Source organism: Fukomys damarensis, unplaced genomic scaffold (assembly GCF_012274545.1).
Source record: "Fukomys damarensis isolate Sample0158 unplaced genomic scaffold, DMR_v1.0_HiC HiC_scaffold_37, whole genome shotgun sequence".
Classification (NCBI taxonomy): domain Eukaryota; kingdom Metazoa; phylum Chordata; class Mammalia; order Rodentia; family Bathyergidae; genus Fukomys; species Fukomys damarensis.
Window position 1 is genome coordinate 24,397,840 of NW_022900949.1, and position 18,944 is coordinate 24,416,783.

General features: G+C 41.6%; 1 protein-coding gene across 3 annotated transcripts in view; it reads right to left on the reverse strand.

Moving 5' to 3' along the window:
- Cacnb2 (calcium voltage-gated channel auxiliary subunit beta 2) overlaps positions 1-18,944 on the reverse strand; it is a 150,583-nt gene that overhangs the window by 4,151 nt on the left and 127,488 nt on the right. For 2 of the 3 annotated variants that reach the window (XM_010608546.3, XM_010608545.3), the window contains exons 6-10: positions 16,663-16,796; positions 12,937-13,017; positions 12,450-12,508; positions 2,258-2,367; positions 145-296 (exon numbers count right to left, since the gene is read on the reverse strand). In XM_010608546.3, coding sequence (XP_010606848.1) covers positions 145-296; positions 2,258-2,367; positions 12,450-12,508; positions 12,937-13,017; positions 16,663-16,796 — 536 coding nt within the window. Of the gene's footprint in view, positions 1-144; positions 297-2,257; positions 2,368-12,449; positions 12,509-12,936; positions 13,018-16,499; positions 16,520-16,662; positions 16,797-18,944 lie in introns of all 3 variants that reach the window. The other variant, XM_010608547.3, reaches the window with a different exon arrangement.

The following is an 18,944-nucleotide window of genomic DNA, read 5'->3' on the forward strand; positions in this document are numbered from 1 at the left end:
ATATATATATATTGACTGATGCATTTCTTCAAACTCTGTACATGTCCATTTTAAGGCATAGCCCATTATAATTGGAAAACAGAACATAAAACACATTTTAGTAATGTCTGACTATATGGAGCAAACAGTAGCAACCTTACTTACCTTAGGAGAAGAAATCTTCACATAGACTATTATAGGGGCCAGAGAGGTTTTACTCAGTTGGGCTGGGTGATTAATAGTATCTGCATCTAGGACTACCAATTGCAGTGTTCTTGCAAGTTCAAAGATCCTTTCAATTTCACTCTGAACTTCCGCTGTAAAAAGTTAAGCAGAGTTTATTTAGAATTAAGTAAAGTGATGCACTATTGCTCTTCAACAGGAAGTGTCATTATATTACTATTTATAGGCATACACTTGACAGAAGGTATCCTTTAGAAAGGGCCAGTTGTTCGCTCTTAGAAACTAAAGAATTGATTTAGCCAGCCCTAAACTTTGCTGCCAGTATACTGTCTCTGCTGACTAATTTTTCATGTTATAAAACTTTGATTCTATGGATTTCATAAAAATGTTATTAAAAATTTCAGGTGTATTTGTCATGTTTCTCACCACTTTCCTCTAGCAACCATTTCCAGCTCACTTTTCACTGAATGAGCTTGTCTGTGTTTGTATCCATTACTATTCTGTCGAGATACACTTTTAATCAAGACATAGCACAATGTAAATCAGGAGAGACATGAAGGATGCCTATTAAAAACTTGTCTGAATATTAAAAACTTGTCTGAAAACACTTCTCATATTTTCTGCCAACAAGGGAGTAGTCCTGTACTAACACGTTTTAAAAGGACAGCTGTGTAATAGAAACAACACTATAGAAATCCAAGCTATAAAATTTACAGGAAACCTATTACCAAACATTTAAAAAGCTACTTGCACTCCAGGAAAATTGTATTCAGTTTATCTGCCGCTGTGTGATCTTGTCACAAGATTCTAATTGGTACTATCCAATTGAATATTCTCTGTGGTTGCTGTTTGCCACGTGTGGCTACTTTGCACTTGAAATGTAGCAAATATGAACGAAATTTAAAAGGTTTAATAACATCCAGAAGCTGTTTCACTAAGCAACATAATCGATCTGTACAGAATGACGTGGAGCTTGTGGTCAGTTCGCTGAGACTTCTGGTCAGCACGTCAGAACCTGGGAATACCTTTAACTCTTCTTACGCACTGGTATTCATGCCAAAAGTTTCCTGAAGATCGTTTCACCGAGTATATTCTAGAAAAGGCAAGTCACTAATTGTTAACCTCACAATCTGCTATGACCAGAGTCCTTTTATTTTCCTTGACGTACTTAAGAAAACAGGGACCCAAGCATGTAGAGATACCTTTAAAATAACATTTGGTTCCATATCACCCGTGATGGTCTTGAAATTTGATCAAGCTTCTGAATTTACCAGTTCATAAGAAAGGGAATAATATAAACTGCACCAGTGCAATGCACTTAGCAAAATTTGGACTGTTAATAGTAACGTACAGAATAAGTGACCCAGTTCTTTGAGCAAAAATAAGGAAAAAAAGACTTCTGAAAAACTTAAGATTTAAGAGACTCTTGAAGTATATACTTGACCTCGTTTGGACTATAGGTATATAACACTATAAGTATAAAATAGTGTGTTAACTAATAAACTTGTTTAAATTTGTGTGACTTTCTTCCACATAATCTACAGGTAACTGGGGGGAAAGATGTAAGCGAAAAAGGTTCCTTGTTGAGAAAAGTGTTGCTGGCACTGTAACCTAGGTCATTCTGCTAAAATGTTACTTCCTCAGAGAGGCCTTCCTGTTATAAAATTATACCCTCCTCTTTAGCTTGCTCTGTACTCCTTGGCCTGCTACTTCTTCAGGACTCAAGACACTGGCTAGCTTATCTGTCACAAAGTTTTTGTCCATGTCTTTCCTGTGAGGCAAAAACTCAAGAGACTGAGGATTTACTGAACATGACTTCATAATTGATGTAATTCAGGTATCCATCTCACATCAGTGAAAGAAAACTCCAACCAGAGCATCAAGGCTGATGGCACATGGAATTCTGAACTTGAAACCATTGCAACAAATCCTTCCATACCATTAGGTCTTCGAGACTAGCTGGCACCAGCTACTGACAAGATGCCTGCTTTTCCTGTGCTCTGGGGCCCATGGAATTGCCAGTTAGAGCTCAGTGTCCTCTTTAGGAGAGGAATGTTTAAGTAGGCAGAGAGTCGCCAGTGTGGCACAGACTTACCTAAGCTCGACCTTGTGTTCGACCTTTCTATTATGGCGTGCTTACTGGGATTGTTTAATACTGAGCGTTTGGCAAGGGAGATGTCTGCGGTGACCCTCGTGATGGATATCCTGTTGCAGAGAAGAAGGAACAGAAGACCCCCTGGTGATTAATGAAAGGACAAAAGCACATGCCCGGACATAAATACGCACCCCTCGCCATGTTTTCAAGCCATCTGTTAGGATACTTAATTGAATTTTGTTTATCCTACACCAGCCTTAGCATTTACTGGTTTCTTAACAGGTGCCAGTTATGTACTGAGCACTTTGAATCATTTGATTAGATCCCCAAATAGGTAAGAGAGAGGGTAATCTACTTTTACTGATGAGGGAAATGAGCCGCAGGTAATTATTTATCCAGGATTATATTTTACTACATAATGGAGTTAAGACTTGAACCCAGACTCATTGTCACACATGTTTATATACATACCATCCCCTAACACCATAGTTCAATGCTATGATGGGTATGGGAAAGAAAGAGGCAGACAGTCTTCCCTCAGAGCTAAAATTCTGCCAGATAGGAGGAATAAGGAAGATAAATTAGTAAGTGATTAAAGATTATACTGACATGAAAAGAACATTCAGGGTATCGTGAGAGACCATGAGTTGGCTTCTTGTTAAAATAGAATGACAATGTGGAAACTGGGAATAATAAATGCCTTATACTAGAGAATGCTGAATACTCAAGTTCACAGGAAAAGCTGTGGAATAAAACTGAAGCCTCAGAATCTGAAGAGGATGCTGAAGGTACTAGAAACAAGAGTCTTGCTTTCAAAGCCTGCTTTAAGCAAGACCCCTCCAGAGCATCTAGCAGCCAGGTGATAATTCTTTGTCTGATAAAGACCATAGATTTATTATCTAAGGGCAGAAAAACAGGTCTCCGACCAGGGAACACTAGGCAGGCTGCAAATAGCAAATACCAGATGGAGAGAAAAAACAATTCCCATTGTTAAGTTGCCAGTCCTTACCCATCTTGGATTTTTGGTAGCAAGGCTTAGACATTTCTATCCTAAAGGGGTCAGAAAGGATTCTCTTGGGGAAACTGACCGCCAAAGTCAGTTTCTCTGACTTCTTCTCTGAGCCAGTTCTCTGGGTCTTTACAAGTACAGACCCAGAGAATGTATATTGGAGGTTGTCTATGTAAATTCTCCAGCAGGACTGTCAGGGAAGCTCCAGATCAATTTCCAGCTATGTCCTTTCAATTGATTACTCAATGTCCCTTTCTCATAGAAGCATCACAGTCTTCACTGGGCATCTTAGTAAAACCACTTACAAGGGAGGTATGATTATATCTCTAAAACTGGAATTTATATTTAAAATCATAAAACTTTTGGAAATTAGAAATGAGAAGTCAAAATTCAAAAGACTTGAATGATAAAGTTAAGGACCTCTCGAACAGACTGGAAGACACAAAAACAAATGCAGATGTACTCAGCTACCTCATCTTTGACAAAGGAGCTCACCATCCTCAGTGGAGGAAAGATAGCCTCTTTAATAAATGGTGTTGGAAAAACTGGATGTCAACCTGCCACAGATTAAAATTAGACCCTTATCTTTCGCCATGCACTAAATTAAAATCCAAATGGATTAAAGATCTAAATATTAAAACAGAAACATTAAACTTGCTGGAAGGTAAGTTAGGCAGAACTCTGGAAGACATTGGTATAGGAAAAGACTTTATGAACAAATCCTCAGTAGCACGGGAACTAGCAGAAAGAATCAACAACTGGGATCTCATCTTACTAAAAAGCTTCTGTACTTCAAAAGAAACCATTAGCAGAACTAAGAGACAATCTACAATGTGGGAAAAAATTTTTACCAGCTGTACCTCAGACAAAGGACTATTATCAAGGATATATAAAGAACTCAAAACAATCAGTCCCCCCAAATATAAAGACCCGATCCAAAAATGGGCATCCGAAATGAACAGACATTTCTCATACAAAGAAGTGAAAGCAGCAAGAAAATATATGAAAAAATGTTCCACATCACTGGTCATTCGAGAGATGCAGATGAAAACAACACTGAGATTCCACCTCACCCCACAAAGAATGGCTGCTATCAAGAAATCACACAATAACAAATGTTGGCGGGGTTGTGGGGAGAAAGGAACCCTCCTCCATTGTTGGTGGGAGTGCAGACTAGTGCAACCACTATGGAAATCAATATGGAGATACCTCAAAGAGCTTGGACTGGAGGTTCCATTTGACCCAGCCATCCCTCTGTTGGGTATCTTTCCAAGAGAACTAAAAGAATCATATCACAGAGAAGTATGTGCACCCATGTTTATAGCGGCACAGTTTGTAATAGCTAAATCTTGGAAACAACCTATTTGCCCATCCGTTGGAAACTGGATAAAGAAGTTGTGGTTTTTCTATAAAATGGAATATTACTCAGCCATAAAGAGCGAGAGAATAGATTCATTCATAGGAAAATGGATACATATTGAAGATATACTCCTAAGTGAAATAAATAAGTCCCACATGTGTAAATACCAAATAGTTTCCCTGGTGTGAATATTCTGCAACAATGCATAAGATTCTAATAAGATTACTGACATTTAGAAATGGGAGGAAAGGAGCTAAAGGTGTAGGGAAGGTGTGATACGTAGGGGAAGAACAAAAAGGGAAAAGAAAAAAATGTGAGAGAATGAAAAGATGAAAATAAAGTGTTTGTAGATGGGGAGGGGAGGAGGGGGTGAAGGGAGGGCAGAGGTAAGGGGAAAAAAATGAGAATCAAGACTTGCCATGTAAAGGTACATGATCCCAACAATGAATGTAACTGTACTGTATCCCTAAATGTACCAATAAACTCAATTAAAAAAAAAAAGTTAAGGACCTCTCCAAAAGAGTAAACAAAGGCAAAGAGATGGAAATAGAGAAGAAAGCTAAGCAAATGAAAAAATTAGCCAGGAGGTCCAAAAAACAATCATGGGGAGAGGGATGACTGAGAATAATATAAACAACAGAAAATTGCATAATTAAGGGTCTTATTTTTCAAATTGAAGGCATTAAGCATAATTTTCAAAGATTTACACCAAGATGTATTGTAAGTTTACTAACACTGGGGACATAGTGGAAAAAACTAAAAGCTTCCAGAGGAAAATAGGTCCACACGGAGGTCAAGAATTAAAAAGCTCTGTGTTTCTTAACAGCAAGAACAGGAACCAGAAGATAATGGAGCAAAACGCCTTCAAAATGCTGAGGGAAAACTTCCCATCAGAATCCCTTATTTAAACCATCCATCAGGTAAATAGGAAGATGGATTAAAGACCTTTTAAGAGATTGGAGGTCTCTATAGATTTTATGTACTCTTTTAGGGAAATTATTAGAGGATTTTGACTCTCCTTGACACACAACAAAGGATCTAGAAAAGAAGACCTTCAACCCAAAAGAGTGTGAAAGGAATCTGCAAGGTTAAAGTTGGGAGATGTCCTAGAATTCACCTAGCACACAAAGGGATCCTGATTGGAGCAAGGTGAAGTACTCCCGGAGAAAAATTCAAGAAGAGAAGTCATACTTTTGGCAGATAGCACTTTTGACATTAAAACCTTGTAAATACTCAAATAAGCCATGTCATTTACTATAATCACTTTTTTCCTTAGGTGTTTCTTATGTTTTTTTTTTTGTTTTTCTTTGTTTTTGTTTTTGTTTTTGTTTGGTTTTTTTGAGACAGGGTCTCACTATGTGGTTGAGACTGACCTGGAACTCATTATGTAGCCCAGGCTGGTCTCAAACTCACAGCAATCCTCCTGCCTCAGTCTCCTGAGTGCTGGGTGTTTCTTACAATTTCCATGAAAAATGATTTTTTTATATTTAATTTTCTGTTTGTGTCATGAATGCTTCTGTAGCTGTGTAAATCTTCATAGTATATTCAAATGCGCCTGTCCTGTAATCTCTCAAGTGTTGGCAGTTTGGAGGCTGAGACAGGTAGGTATGCATGGGAGAGAGAGGAAGATGAAGGGATAACTCCACGTCCTCTATACTGACTTCCTATGAAGTCAATATCTAAGACCTAACACCGAAGACTCCAATAGTAGATTATGGACTTCAGAGTCGAGAAGTAAATACCAGGAGATATAACTAACCGTGAAAGCAACTGCTGTCTGGAGAACGTGGCATTTGATAAAAGGTGTGGAAAGGGATCTACTGGTTTCTGAGAAACAAGTACTATGTGTTATACAATTTACTTTGTGGCATATAGTTTTGTGTGTATTCCGAGAGCTCGCTCCCTCCCTGCATTGATGATACAAAGTTTCTCCAGGACCCTCCCAGTTCCCTGTGCTGCCCCTTTGTAACCCGTCCTCCATGTCACCTCATCCCTGGCAACTGTGGAGCTGTTGTCCTTATGGTTTTGCCTTCTATTCCATTTCCTAGAAGATCCTGTAAATGGAATTTTTTGTACGCACTCTCTCAAGTCAGACTTCCCAATGCTTGGTGGATACCACATTCATCCACATGTTGTGTATGCCAGTAGTTCATTTCTTTTATCACTGAATGGGACTGCAGTTTGTAAAATAAATACATCTTTTGGTCTTTAAGCTTTTTCACTTGGATGAAAACTTGCTTCAGCATTTAAAACACAACAACCACGGCTTGAGATACAGCTCCGTACTACAGTGTGATCCCTAGTACCACACACACACACAACAGCAACAACCAGGGAAAACACTAAACCCATCAGTTTAAAAAAGTTTCATCACACAACAGAACACAGGCTAGAGCATCCAGCACTCGGCGATTATTTTCAAATGCTTTGCTTGCTTTAGTCAGTGTGGTACGGGAGGGCAGTGCCATAGGATTCCCCTTGTTCTCAGCACACATTTTTCCTCCAGGGCAGTCATTCCTTGATGCATATTTGTGGAGTGCCCGCTACATGCTAGTCATGGCTCAGGGTGCTACTGTGAACTGAACTCCCCCTACTTGGCAGGCTGAAGTTGGGGGAGCATTTAGACTCAGGAGTTTAAGCCCAGTCCGGGCAGCATAGCAAGACTTTAATCTTAAAAATAAATAAGTAAATAAATAAAAAGCCAGGTGTGGTGGCGCATGCCTGTAATCCCAGCGCTCCGAAGGCTGAGGCAGGAGGTTCGCTGTGAGTTCGAGACCAGCCTGAGCTACATAGTTCCAGGTCAGTCTCAACTCCATAGCGAGACACTGTCACTAAAATCCCCCCCCCACCGAAAAAGTGCTTTTTGGAATAAAAATTTTATGGGGGAGGGCAGAGGATAGACAGGTATCCAGTATCATAACTGCCAGTAAATAATGTGGGGTAGTGAGGAGGGGGAGGGAATGCTGGGCCGGTATGGTTTTGTTTGGAGATGACCTCTTGGATAAGGTGACATTAATCAGAGACCCGAAGAGGAGGAAGAAGCAAGCCACACGGACATCAAGCTTTGAAGGTTCCAAGCAGTGGAAAGTGTGTTTTTTCACGACAACTGGGGAGGGGGGGGTGCGAGCACTGCTGACGAACAGATCCAGTTAGGAGCCTCATGAGAAGGCAGCTGTTCTGTGGTGGGACCCAACCTAGGTGATTGGCCAGCCGGGTTTCTGACCTGACTATAGCTTTAGCTTTACAGGCTGCATGAGACAGGCCATTATTTCAACTCCTGAAGTTATGTTTCGGGAATTACCAAGAGTTGGAATTCTAGGGAGACCCTGAAAATCTTAACAGAATTCTCAAACAATTTAGTTTACAGTAGTGGATCTCAACCTTCACGGTGTATCAGAGTCACCTTGTAACCTGTGAAAGTGACAGGTGCCCACATCCTACCCTAGAGATTCGATTAAGGGTGGGATAAGGGCCTTGAATTTTTTTGTTTTTGTTTTCCACGTGCTTCCAGGGATTCTGATATGCACCAGAGGAGATAGAAATCCCCCGGTTTTGGAGAGGGTTTCTCACATCTAAGTAAATTTCCTACACCCGAAAACAAAATGATGTAATGTTTCCTAGGATTATTGATTTTCAGTAAGGTTCCTTCACAGAAGATTCCAGCAAAGGTGTGCATATCCCTACAGCAAGTCAGGGAAGAAGAGGGGATTTACCCCAGTAGGTAGCTCTCCTATTCGTGATTTTCTCATTAATTCACCTGTCACTGTCCCACAAAGTGAGTCTGAAGATTGCTGTGTTTACCTGACACCATTGGTATTAGGATTTAGATAAAAAAATGTCCACCCAAAGTGTATCTGGGAGGTGACTGGGGTGCTCACTTAGCAGTGGTTTTATCTATCGATGAGTTCAGTAGCTGGATGTGCAGCTGGGAGATGGGGCCTGCCCCAGAAGGGTTGTTCTCATCCCTCTCCTGCTGCCTGGCTGCCATGAGCTGAGCACCTTTCCTCCGCCGTGCCCTTCCATCATACCATTTCTGCCTTGGATCCAGCTAACTGTGGGCTGAGTCCTCAGAAACAACAGGGAAGATAAATGTCTCCCTTGAGTTGCAGGCTTGGAGCAATTTGTTCCAGCAAAGGTAAAGTTATGAGTCAGTTAGGCTGGATCCAATTTTAAACAGGCTATTTGATTAGATACAACAGAAAGATGATGATGATTTATCATCTCTGACCTGACACATTTACATTTTTCAACAGTGTGAATAGTGATTCTGACAACTCTCCAGGGCTTGACAAATGAACGTAACTGGGTTTTAGAACTGAAAAAGAATCTGGTGGTCTCCTTTTCATTGCCACCACTTCCTGTTATATTTTCTCCCTTGTGGGCTTAAAATTCCTTTAAATTATATAATTTAAAAACTTAAAAACATGGAGTTTCTCTTTTAGAATGGCTCACTTGCATACCTGAGCCTCTTAATGAGCCCCTGCCTGCCCGCTGCCGCCATCTTGCCTTGGCAAAAACAAAGACATTTAATGATAGTTACTTTGGGTGTCTTTCCATGGTGGTGGGGGAGCAGGGGGGGCGGGTTCAGTTTTCTCCTATCTTGAAATTCTACTTATGGACTCTCTTTGAGGACCTTTAATTGTTTATCACAGGCTTAGGATGTTGAATTTCCACTCTGTTACTCATAACATGCCGAGGGAGGTTTATTAGTACAGCCATATGGAAATTATTTTGGCCAGAAAAGGTAGCTTGAGCAAACATCCAGATGTTTTATGTTTTTCCTAAATGAAATCAATCTGGATGGCTGATACTATATAACATGGTCCGTGATATACACTCAGGCTGGAATCTGTCTCCCAAATTTAAAACATGCTCAGGTTTAAACAGAAGAAGCAAGGCAGGAAATTCCATCCTGTTCCCATCTTTGACATTTAGGAAAGGGCAGTGGGTTGACTCATTCACAGCACAGTGTCCATTCTAGTGAAAAGCTGTAGACACGCATGGTCGTGCAGACCACTGCAGTGTGCGACAAGTGGCAGAGCCAGAGTTCAGCAACAAAAGCTAACCCGGGCAGACCAGAGCTACGTCTTTTATACGTGGCCAAGCCAAAGGCTGTATTTCCTGGCACAAAGTAAAACTGTTTTATAAAGTTATGGAAAAATAAAGTCTGATTAGGAGCATTTGGTTAGGTCTTGAATGTAAGTTTTTCTGTACCTTGAAACACAGTTTTTCTCTTTTTTTATCCTTTTCAGTTTTATGCCGGAGAACTAACAATATGTTTCCTTTCCCTACCTTTGTCGCCCCTTTCAAAAATCAAAATAAGAAATGATTGTAGGAGTATCTAGGTCTAAATAATATGACATTAAGGTATCTAAAAGGTCACAGAAGCTCAGTTACTATTTCTTGTACTTACATTGTTAGGACAAGAGAAATGCATGTGGAGAAGAGAAGCACCAGATTTATCTCGTTCAAAATACAGAACTGTACACTAGACCTGCATGTTCCCAGGTAGTCTATAATCTACTCTGAGCTGAAATCCTGAGGTTCATGTTGGGCCCTCTCATGGCTCTGAACCTTCAGGGGCTGCCTGATTCTTTACTGCACCACCCATCGCTTATTTTATTCAGAGCCACTTTTCAGGAGACTGTCAGCTTCCTGAAGCCAAAGCCCTTGCTGGTGCCTGGCATATGAAGAATACTCAAAGATCCACTCAGGCAAGTGGAGGAGGTGGGCGGAGGGTTAGGTGCAAGCTCCCTGGCCTGGCAAAGCTGATACGGCCCCACCTTCGTGACCAGCCTTTCTATTGTACCGCTACAAGTTTCACCTCATGGTTTATCTACAAGCTCTTCCTAGGAAGAGACAGCAGCTTCGGCATCTCAGAACGTCTCTGGTGCTGAGTACACAGCAGACACCGATTCGGTGCTTGTCCATTCACATCAGGTACTGCTCTAAGTGCACTAGCACTGAGACCACCACCGTTCCCAGAACAGGAAAACCCCTGCCCTCGTGTTTATATTCTGCTTGCTGAGGAATAAACAAAATAAATATAATGCATCAAAAGCACTAGGAAGATAGGAGGTGTGTGTGTGTGGGAGAAAGAGATTGTGCGTGTGAGAGTGAGAGTGTGTGCAAGAACATATATTATCAAGGAGAATACTTAAGGGGAAAGTGTTCCAAGCAGAGGAAACTGCACAGGGCAGAGGCCCTGGTGTGGAAATGGACCTGGCTGTCGGAAACGCGCGTGGATCAACGAAGTCAGTGTGTCCAGAGCAGAACAGGCAAGGGGGAGAGCAGTTAAGAGCAGGAAAGTCAAAGGGGATGTGGGAAGTCCGATCATCGAGGATCACACAGGCCACCATAAGTACTTTGGTTTGCACCAGAGAAGAAGGTCACTGGATGGTCCTGAACAGAGGAGAGATGGCCTCCAGCTCACCGTTCAGTAGTCCTTCAGCCTGCCGACTGGACAGCAGATCCTAAAGCAAGGAGACAAGGCAGGAGCTACTGCAGTGATCCAGGGAAAGGGAAACAGTGTCTCAGACCAAAGGACAACCAAGAGGTATGAGAAGTGGTTACGTTGTCGATACGCTTTGAAGATAAAGCATTCGCATGTAAGATGTAAGAAAAGACAGGGAAAACTGAGCCGAGGCTGCAGTTTGGGGACTGAAGGATGAAGACGCTGTCATTGGAGATGGGGGTCATGGGACGTCTTGGGGGAAGTTTAGAGGTTAAGTCTGAGAAGTTCAGTAGACATCTAGAGTGATATTAAATAGACAGTTGGGTGTATACGCCTGGAATTTAAGCAGAGACCAGCAAAGGAATGGTATTTAAAAATCTCATAGAAAAGGAGTAAATGTAGATGGAAGAGAGAAAAAGCCAAAGGGCAGAAGCTAGAAAAGCATGGTTCCAGAAACCAAGTAAATAACGTATTTTGTCATCTGCTGCTCATGGAAAAGTAGGGTAAAGACCAAGAAATCACCCCCGGATTTAGCAGTGCGAAGGCCACTGGTGATCTTGACTAGCTCTGACGGAGTAGCGTGGGTACAAGTGAACCGGAGTAGGCATGAGTGAACAAAAACAAATACAATATATGCAACTCACAGTTGAGAGCTGGAGGGGAACGTAGAGTCAGATGTGAGGAAAAGGAGCTGCATTTGGTTCGCCGATGCGATTTCCATTAGAATAGGGACTGCGGGTAAAGACAGGGACGCTTTGGGGGTCGGGCCACCGCTACAAACAACACGAGGGAGGCAGAAGAATGCCTCGGAGCACGCACTAAGGAGGAGAAGGTCTCAAAGTCCTTTGGAAGAGTGGGAAAGTGTGTGGAGAGGGATGTAGGGTTAGTTATGGTGTTGGACAGGAATAAGCAGCAGCCAGTGGACTGAGAGTTGAGGGTGGTACTGGTGGGTTTGTGGCCATGTTGAACTGACAGACGAACAACACGAGGGAGGCAGAAGAATGCCTCGGAGCACGCACTAAGGAGGAGAAGGTCTCAAAGTCCTTTGGAAGAGTGGGAAAGTGTGTGGAGAGGGATGTAGGGTTAGTTATGGTGTTGGACAGGAATAAGCAGCAGCCAGTGGACTGAGAGTTGAGGGTGGTACTGGTGGGTTTGTGGCCATGTTGAACTGACAGACGCAGATGCAGGACTCGAGGGCTGAGGGTGTGCAAAGCCAATGTGACAAATAGTCAATGAATCAGACCGCACAAATCCAGTCCTGTTACTACACAGAAGCCAGAGGGTGATTTTTGTCTCGAGATCCCAGGCCCGTCCCCAGAGTTCTGCCATCTCCCAGAAGAAAATGTGTAAATTATTCTGAGATACTCACCGTCCTTCAAATCTGTGTTTTAAAAAATCGAACAATGCTTTTTGCATCATATCTGTGACCTGTAATTGAGCAAGCAATAATGTTAAAATATTACTGATGACGATAAAACACTATGATAAACCAATTTCACCACTTTTCAGGACACTTAAAAAACCGAGCTTTGTGCATGGAAAAAGTAGCGCATGAAGTTACCACATGTTCATGTGCGTTCCAATGAAGTGACAACTAAAAAAGCAAAAATCTTTGAGCTTACAATGTTGTAGAGACAAAGAATTACACTGCAGTTGCTTCGAGCCACTCTTCCTTTTGATACTACTTCCTGGGCCAAGCAAACTGTCACAAGCAGAAATCTCTAAGCAACAGCCAAAGCACTAAGCAGTGGGTACCCAGCTTGAAAACCCAACATGCTTTGCTGCCACGACCTCCATAAATTCAGGAGTGACGAGTGGCAGGCGGGTGACAGTTGCCGCAGAGAGCAGCTACTCACCTCGTACCCCTTCAGCGAGGGGCCCACGAGGACCACAGGCCGCATGGAAGGTACCACATCATAAGGAGGGGTGTGCTCTGTCTGCAGAGAGAGGAGACCCTGTCAGACACTTCCCAGGCAAGGGGCACTGGAGCTGTCTCATATACTACAAGATGCCCTTTCTCAACTCTGTCACATGAGGCCCAGCCAACCCAATCAAGGACTGTGGATTTATTTTCAAGTTACTGAATGGTTTGTAGTTTTCTTGGTCTTCTCAAGAAACACTACCTTCCAAGTTAATGCTGAAAGCAGGAGGGGCTGCTTTGGAACAAAAACAAATTGGTAAAACAAACGGAAACATGCTTCGTGCAGAATGGGTGCTCTAGGCTTGACCAGAGGTTAATACTGCTTCTCAGGCGCATGTGGGTTTTCTGGAGAGTTGAGATGCTCAGCCCTGGCATGGTTAATTATGGAAGGAAGAGAGATTCTATTACCTCTGCATGTTAGATGTTTGTCTTACCTGCGTGAAACCTAGTTTCAAAACACTGGGACTCTCACAACCAAATACCTGAGAATTGTATTTTATTGTGAGAGTTTACATTGGTTTGCATGCTTATTCCAGTGTTCATGTTCACCGTTCAGAGCTTTGGTGATTAATGCTTTTTGATTTCTGGTTTCTGTATGTTGGCATTTAAAAACTGAAAATGAAGAGGGCATGTTTTTAGAGGAAAAGGTGTTTAATGTATAACAGTTAATCATCCTGCATGGCCGCAGAAGGTTCGTTATAGACTTGCATATCTGATATGCTGTCAAAAATAGTTGAGGTAGTGTTTCTCTTACATAACTAATTCATGTCTTTCTCCAGTAATTCCTTTCTTTTTTGGAGGAGCAGGGAGAGGAGCTGAATTTTGTTGCTATTTATAAAACCATTACCACTTTTTAGCTTACTTGCTTCAGATAAAATTTTCCCCCCAAATTGGGCAATACCTAATCTGTTTGATTATATTAAAACTATTTCAATAATAATATTTTAAATGCAGAAGAGTGACAGGAATGGCATTAGACAGATATATGCAAATCATTTGCTTATTCTTACAATCTCTAATTCTTTCTGCATTAAGGAATATCAGAAATACTTTAAGAATCACATGCACCAAAAAAAAAAATACCCTTTAAACTACTTAAGGAATGTGATAAATGGATGTTTTTTAATCAGCCTGTCCTCGAAAGACATTTTATTTTTAAAATTGCCTATTCCCAACTTTCTGGCTTCATTAGCGTTTAAGTTGCTTATAGGAGGAATTTTAAAAAGCAGTTCAAATTCAAAAGCTTCAGTCTGAGATGTCACCAACAGTTGCAAATGATATGATCAAAGGGGAGAAAAATAACACCGTAACTGTGCCGTCACATTTCACTGTTTAAAATTTTACTTAGTGCTCGAAGTGAATTTTATTAAACACAATAAAGGGAGAGTACATTTTTGAACAAAAAAATTAAAGGACAAACATAATACAGAGACAGCACGAATACCACACAAGCACCACTCTAAAAGCAACCTAAAACACAGAAAACAGTCTTATTGAAACTTAGGTGGTTTTTCCTTTCTGAATTCTAGCTGGAATTTTTTTTTTTTTTTTTGTACCAGGGATCGAACTCGGGACCTTCCACTTGCGAGGCAGGTGGCAGAACCACTGAGCTAAATCCCTGGCCCTTCTTTCTGAATTCTGCATTGAAGTTTACCACGTAATCAACAACGTAAGAAGAATGGATACCAGTGCCGAAGGCATCATAAGCATATTTATTCAATTATTACATTTTATACCACCTGTGATCATACTGAAAATATTTAGAAGCCAAGTCCTTATAACTATGCAGTATAAGAACACCTTTTCCACCATTATAGTCAGGAACATAAATTGCATGCATTGTAGTAACAGCTACCAGGAAATTTTATTTCCAGTCTTTGAATCTTATGTGGCCCGTTATTTGATAGGTCTTTAGTTCCTTTTGCCTGTGGCTGTCAACTAGCAAGGGGTTACCCATGCTGGTAATCAGTCAGATTCTTAATCAGGGTAACTACAGAAATTACCTTATTTGATGGAATATTTGGTGATTTGTGCCCTATGGATCATGACATTATTTTTCATCTGCCCTTTCCTGATAACTATTTTGTTTGAATTATCTAGTGGAAAAATTGTAACAGACCTGCTAAAGGTTTTGAAATTTAAGGGTAAGCAAGCTTCCAAATAATATTTGATTAACACAGTTTTAGTGGATGTTTCTGCTCTGTCAAGTCCGGAGTGACTTGGCAATGGTGATTTTCTAAACTGTGGACACACTGCTTATCACTTAGCTGTAAACTTCAGCTAAAGTAAAGAGGGGACAGGGCCAGACAGACGGGCCCACTGTCGGGGATGAACATTAACTTGGGGCTTTCTGCGGTAACACAAAAATCCAGGTGTTTTAAATTTTGCCTAGAGTTCTGAGGACTTTTCTTCTTAAAGTAACTGCTATTTGTTTGAAGAACAAACAAACAAAAAAACCAAAACTTTTAAGATTAGCATTCAGTATCTGACACTTTATTGAAGTCCTTAGATTTCCCCTAATGGAGAAAAGTGCTTGTTTGCAGGGGAGAAGAGTTTAGGATGTGCACACTTTGGGACAGAGAGTTGACCCAACGTTTTATGTGTGTGTCAGAATATACCCATCAGCGTGCCAGACTGGGAGGCATTAGAAAGTCTGCCTCTAAGAGACAGCATCGTAGCTGTGCAAAGTCATAAAGGAAAGGAATAAAAATGGAGAAAAACTGGGGAGGGTGTTTCTTTAAAAAATAATGCTTTGGAGCTACAAAACATGTGAAGCGGAAACAGACCGTGTAGGGCAAAGAGAGCTCAGGGATTTCCTGCAGTTTCCAGTCAGGGGACAAGAAGGGTCAGTGTGCAGCATCCTGGTTGGCCAATGACAAAGGCTCTACCCTTGGCCACCAGCCCCATTGTCCAACAGGTGAGATGCTGAGGTCGGACTGATGGAGAAGGCAAGAACATCGGGAGAGTATTCATATACAACAGTAGGAAAAACTCACAGTAAACCGCCAAAACAAGCCTGCAGTTTTCCACTGGTCTTGCTCATCTGCAGATTTTGCACCTAGTGGATTAGAAGTTTAAATACTGACTAAAAATTGAATAGTCTTTTTTTTTTTTTTTTTAGTACAAGCTATGTATCTGGATATCATAAATCAGAATCTAATAGCTGTTTTAATATGCTTGATTATAAATTAAATTTCTGGAAAAAAGAAAGACAGAATAAGCATGCACAATTGAGGTGCATTATATGGCATTATCGGTGTTGGAATCTTTGAATGTTAAACAAAGTCCCTTCCCAGTAGATAGTATTCCATCAAAAAGGATAAGAACTGTAATGGTGTTTTAGTAGGTCGCTCACTGAATTTAGTTGCTTTGAAATGCATGGATTCAATTGATAGGTTCTTTTCTTAGGACAGAAATGACTGTATTTCGTAAAACTGGGAGTTAATGCTAATGATGCCAGTGGCAGGATAAACACAGCTTATGTCAATGTAAACTTACCGATTTCTGCTTCTGCTTAGCTACAGCAGCATGGAAAAGAAACAAAGAATAACAGAGCATGCATGTTATTGGCTTGTCAAAGGACACAGACAGTCAACAGGACCAGAAATATGACGCAGTGCAGCTGAGCGGGTGGACAACGGGAGCCGGAAGTGCATGTTACCTTCTTAAAGAAGGGCATTCTTTTCTCTTTGGAGTGGGGTGACGTTACACTGTTTGCAGTGGGTTTAGGGGAGCGGTGGTTTGCTGGAATATCATTTTCTTCTGCATCTAAGCCAGTAGCATCTATGTCTATAGCTATGTACAGACAAACAATTCAAAAATCATCAAGTGGACAGGAGAGGAAAAACAGGTTATAAAGAAAATAAAACCAAAGCAAATAAACTAACCACTGTAAAAGATGTATCATGAATGTTTTAACACAGTACACACAAAAGTAAAAATCTAAAGATACAACGCGTTGAGAATGCAGTGTGATCATAATCTAGCAAAGGTGAAAGATACCTGCTCCATTTGTTTGCTTGAGCAAGTCAATTTCATGTAAGTTTTCCTATTATTAGAGCATTTTTAATTTGCAGTTTCAAACATGCTATTCTCCATGCCAACTGTAGAGAAAGTACCATACATTACATTTCACTTCACTTAGTACAGTACATAAACCCAGCTTTTAGACAAGAAGCCACTGGAAACTCAACACAATATGCCTTAGATTTCTCATCTTTCTTGACTTTGTGTGAAAATAAGGGCAATGCGAAAAGTTCAATAAAAATGCACACAGATGTCTGTGGGAAGGAGGGCAGAGAAAATCCTCAGGTCCAGGTAACACAAAGGAACCGTACCTGAGGTGATGATGCAGGGGAGGGATTCCTGGGTTTCCTGGACAGAGTTAGACTGATTTCAGGACATGTGTTAACCCTCAGACAGACCTCAGCATACACTAATTGAAAAACACAGGCTCTAATGGAATCAACCTAATAAAACCACAGACGACTTCTGATGGTTGATGAAGCAACTAGATGTTGTGTGAGGCAGAGAAAAAGGGCATAAAAACCAAACGGAATATGCCACTGGTTTCCTCATCTGTAAGATGAAGATTTCGGGTTTGTTACTTGATATGCTTTCACTTTTGAAATCTTTCAACCTGAAAATACGGCTTTTAAACAGTGGTAAAGGAAGCTGGGCACTCCCAGGGCTTGGGAAAGCCGAGTTGGGGGCGTGGCCCCAGCCTGGGCAACTTAGGGACCGAAAGGGAGCCTGTGTCAATATGAACAAAGGGCTAGGGATGTAGCTCAGGGCAAAGATGCTGGGTTCAGTCTCCAGTACCAGGAAAAGAAAACAAAGGTCAATGACAGAAACGTGCATAATCTCATTTCGAAGTTTATGGAAACATTTCCACATGCAATCAGTGCAGAATTTTCTGCACTGTAAAATCCAAGCTGGAACTACTTTACAGATGAACTTCAACCCTTTCACTCTGAAGCCTTAAAGGGTGAACCTGTCCAGTGTAATGGACTCATTCTTGGCAAAAACTCAACAGCCCTGGGACTCAGAATCTAGCTCCCCTGCCATAGAGGTCCGTACTTGCCCAGGCATCGTGCTGCCCTCAGGGTGAGAGCCTTTCTCACCCTGAGTGCTCTCTTCCACTTCCTTGGGCACCCATGACAGGGTCCAGACTTAGGATGCTGTCGTAGAGTTGGGCTTGCTAGATAATTACTTTCTGTTTGAGATTTGGTCAAGAGCAAAAGAAACTTCACTCACCCTAGAGAAGCATTATTTACATTCTCGCGCTGTACCACAAGCCCCAGGACCACCAGATCGAAGGACCACACTACCACTCGGAATGGCGGCGTGGCACTGTGCTGCAGCTCCCGTCTCCTGTGACACACACGCTGAGCTGGTGCTCACCATGGCCCCTCTAACCTTCGCCGAGGAGGAGGAGATCATCCTCTGGCAGGTTATCACATTGTTTTTTCAGTTTCGCAGTTACTAGGGATATTAGATGACTCAGTCTTTCGAATACTAGGCTCTCGTACCTGATTGTTCTTTTCCCTTTGATTAGGTCGGAAAACTGTGATGGAGCGAATGCCTGGCACTGTAATGCACAGCCTTGCAAATATCAGCCTGGGTTTGCATGGTATCCAAGATGAGTGAGGGTAATAATGGACTGAGCGAACTGAGGGTGTTGGGCTAGGCTTCCCTCGTGAATGTGTCTTCTCTTTGCCTCCCCTGTACATACTGATGAGCTGAAAGGTCGTGTGGTGTGCAGAGTAAGCATGACAAAGGGAGCCCAGGGATTTTATTCCACACTACAGCGAACCCTTCACTCCTGTAGGAAGGCTGCCATATGGGCCTTATGACATTAGCCTGGGAAGTTGGGAAGAAACTCTCGAGGCATGGTTTTCTCCCAATCTTAACAAGATTAGCACCTTACTGGACAGGAAGGAG